At 37.5% G+C, this 1053-nt stretch overlaps 1 protein-coding gene across 1 annotated transcript in view; it reads right to left on the bottom strand.

Moving 5' to 3' along the window:
- Positions 1-1053, bottom strand: part of KPNA5 (karyopherin subunit alpha 5) — a 77203-nt gene that overhangs the window by 57346 nt on the left and 18804 nt on the right. The window contains exon 5 of the mRNA XM_042783025.1: positions 859-953. Within this exon, the coding sequence (XP_042638959.1) occupies positions 859-953 (95 nt within the window). The remainder of the gene's footprint in view (positions 1-858; positions 954-1053) is intronic.

Raw genomic sequence — 1053 nt, 5'->3', positions numbered from 1 at the left:
AACTGTGGTAGTTAAGGTTGTGTCAACTTAGCTGGGATGTGGTTTTGAATGGCTTGGCAGCTGGATGTAGTTATTGCCCATGATGAGATTGTAATCACCTCTATGAGGTAATCTGCTGTGAGTAGCTAAGTAGTTGCCTTCAGGCTGTGGCCTGCTTCCAGTATATATGGAGAAGATTTGAGGAAGGTCTCTGGTTTTTTGGCACCTTTGGATCCTGCATTTGGCCCAGTCTTCAACTACCAGTTCTTGGACTTGAACCAGTGGCCTGCCATTTTGCCTGCTGATGTTGGGATTGTGCCATTTTACCTGCCAATCTTGGGCTCATCAGCCTCAGCAGCCAGTAGCTGTATGAGTCTGAAGAACCTTCCAGTTCCAGTGGGCCTGGAACCAGAGGCAGAGCTAAAGCCCAAAGTTAAGGGGTCTTCACCCAGCCCACAGAGCTGGCATTCTGAATTTGGACTTCTAACTTCCTAAACTATAAAAGAATAAATTCTGGTTTGTTAAAGCCATCTACTTGTGGTATTTCTGTTATAGCAGCAGTAGAGAACCAAGACACCATTAAATTAGCATTTTAGTTTGAGGTTTCCTAAAAATTATTAAAGGTGACGCTACAAAATTTTTTATTAACATTAGGAATTATTTTACATACTTCTCCAAAAATTTTTAATAGATTATTTCTAGAAAAATCTAGCAGTGGAACCATGACCAAGGCCAGAAGGTGATACTTTCTCCTTTAATTGTCAAGTAGTTATTGAATGCTTACAATATGCTGAGTACAGAAGAAATTTCTTTCACTAGAAACTTTAATCATTTTATTTCTAGAAAAAGGTTAAAAAAGAAAATTTTAGAACAACTCACTTGTAAAGTGCAATTTTCATTTCTTTCAAGAAATTTCACAAATCTCTGTACAACTCCTGGTTTCTGTATAACTTGATCTATTGGTGGATTAGGTTCTAAAAATTAAAAAAGAATTTTTTTAAGTTATTACACAGACATGAAAAGACAATGACCTGGGCTCCTGCATCTATTACTAGAACACACAAAATAACTCTT

This window comes from Orycteropus afer, unplaced genomic scaffold, assembly GCF_000298275.1.
Source record: "Orycteropus afer afer isolate SDZICR_OR568_19922 unplaced genomic scaffold, OryAfe1.0 scaffold00596, whole genome shotgun sequence".
NCBI lineage: Eukaryota > Metazoa > Chordata > Mammalia > Tubulidentata > Orycteropodidae > Orycteropus > Orycteropus afer.
Note: the sequence above shows the minus strand (reverse complement) of the source record. Positions and strands in the feature narration are given on the sequence as shown.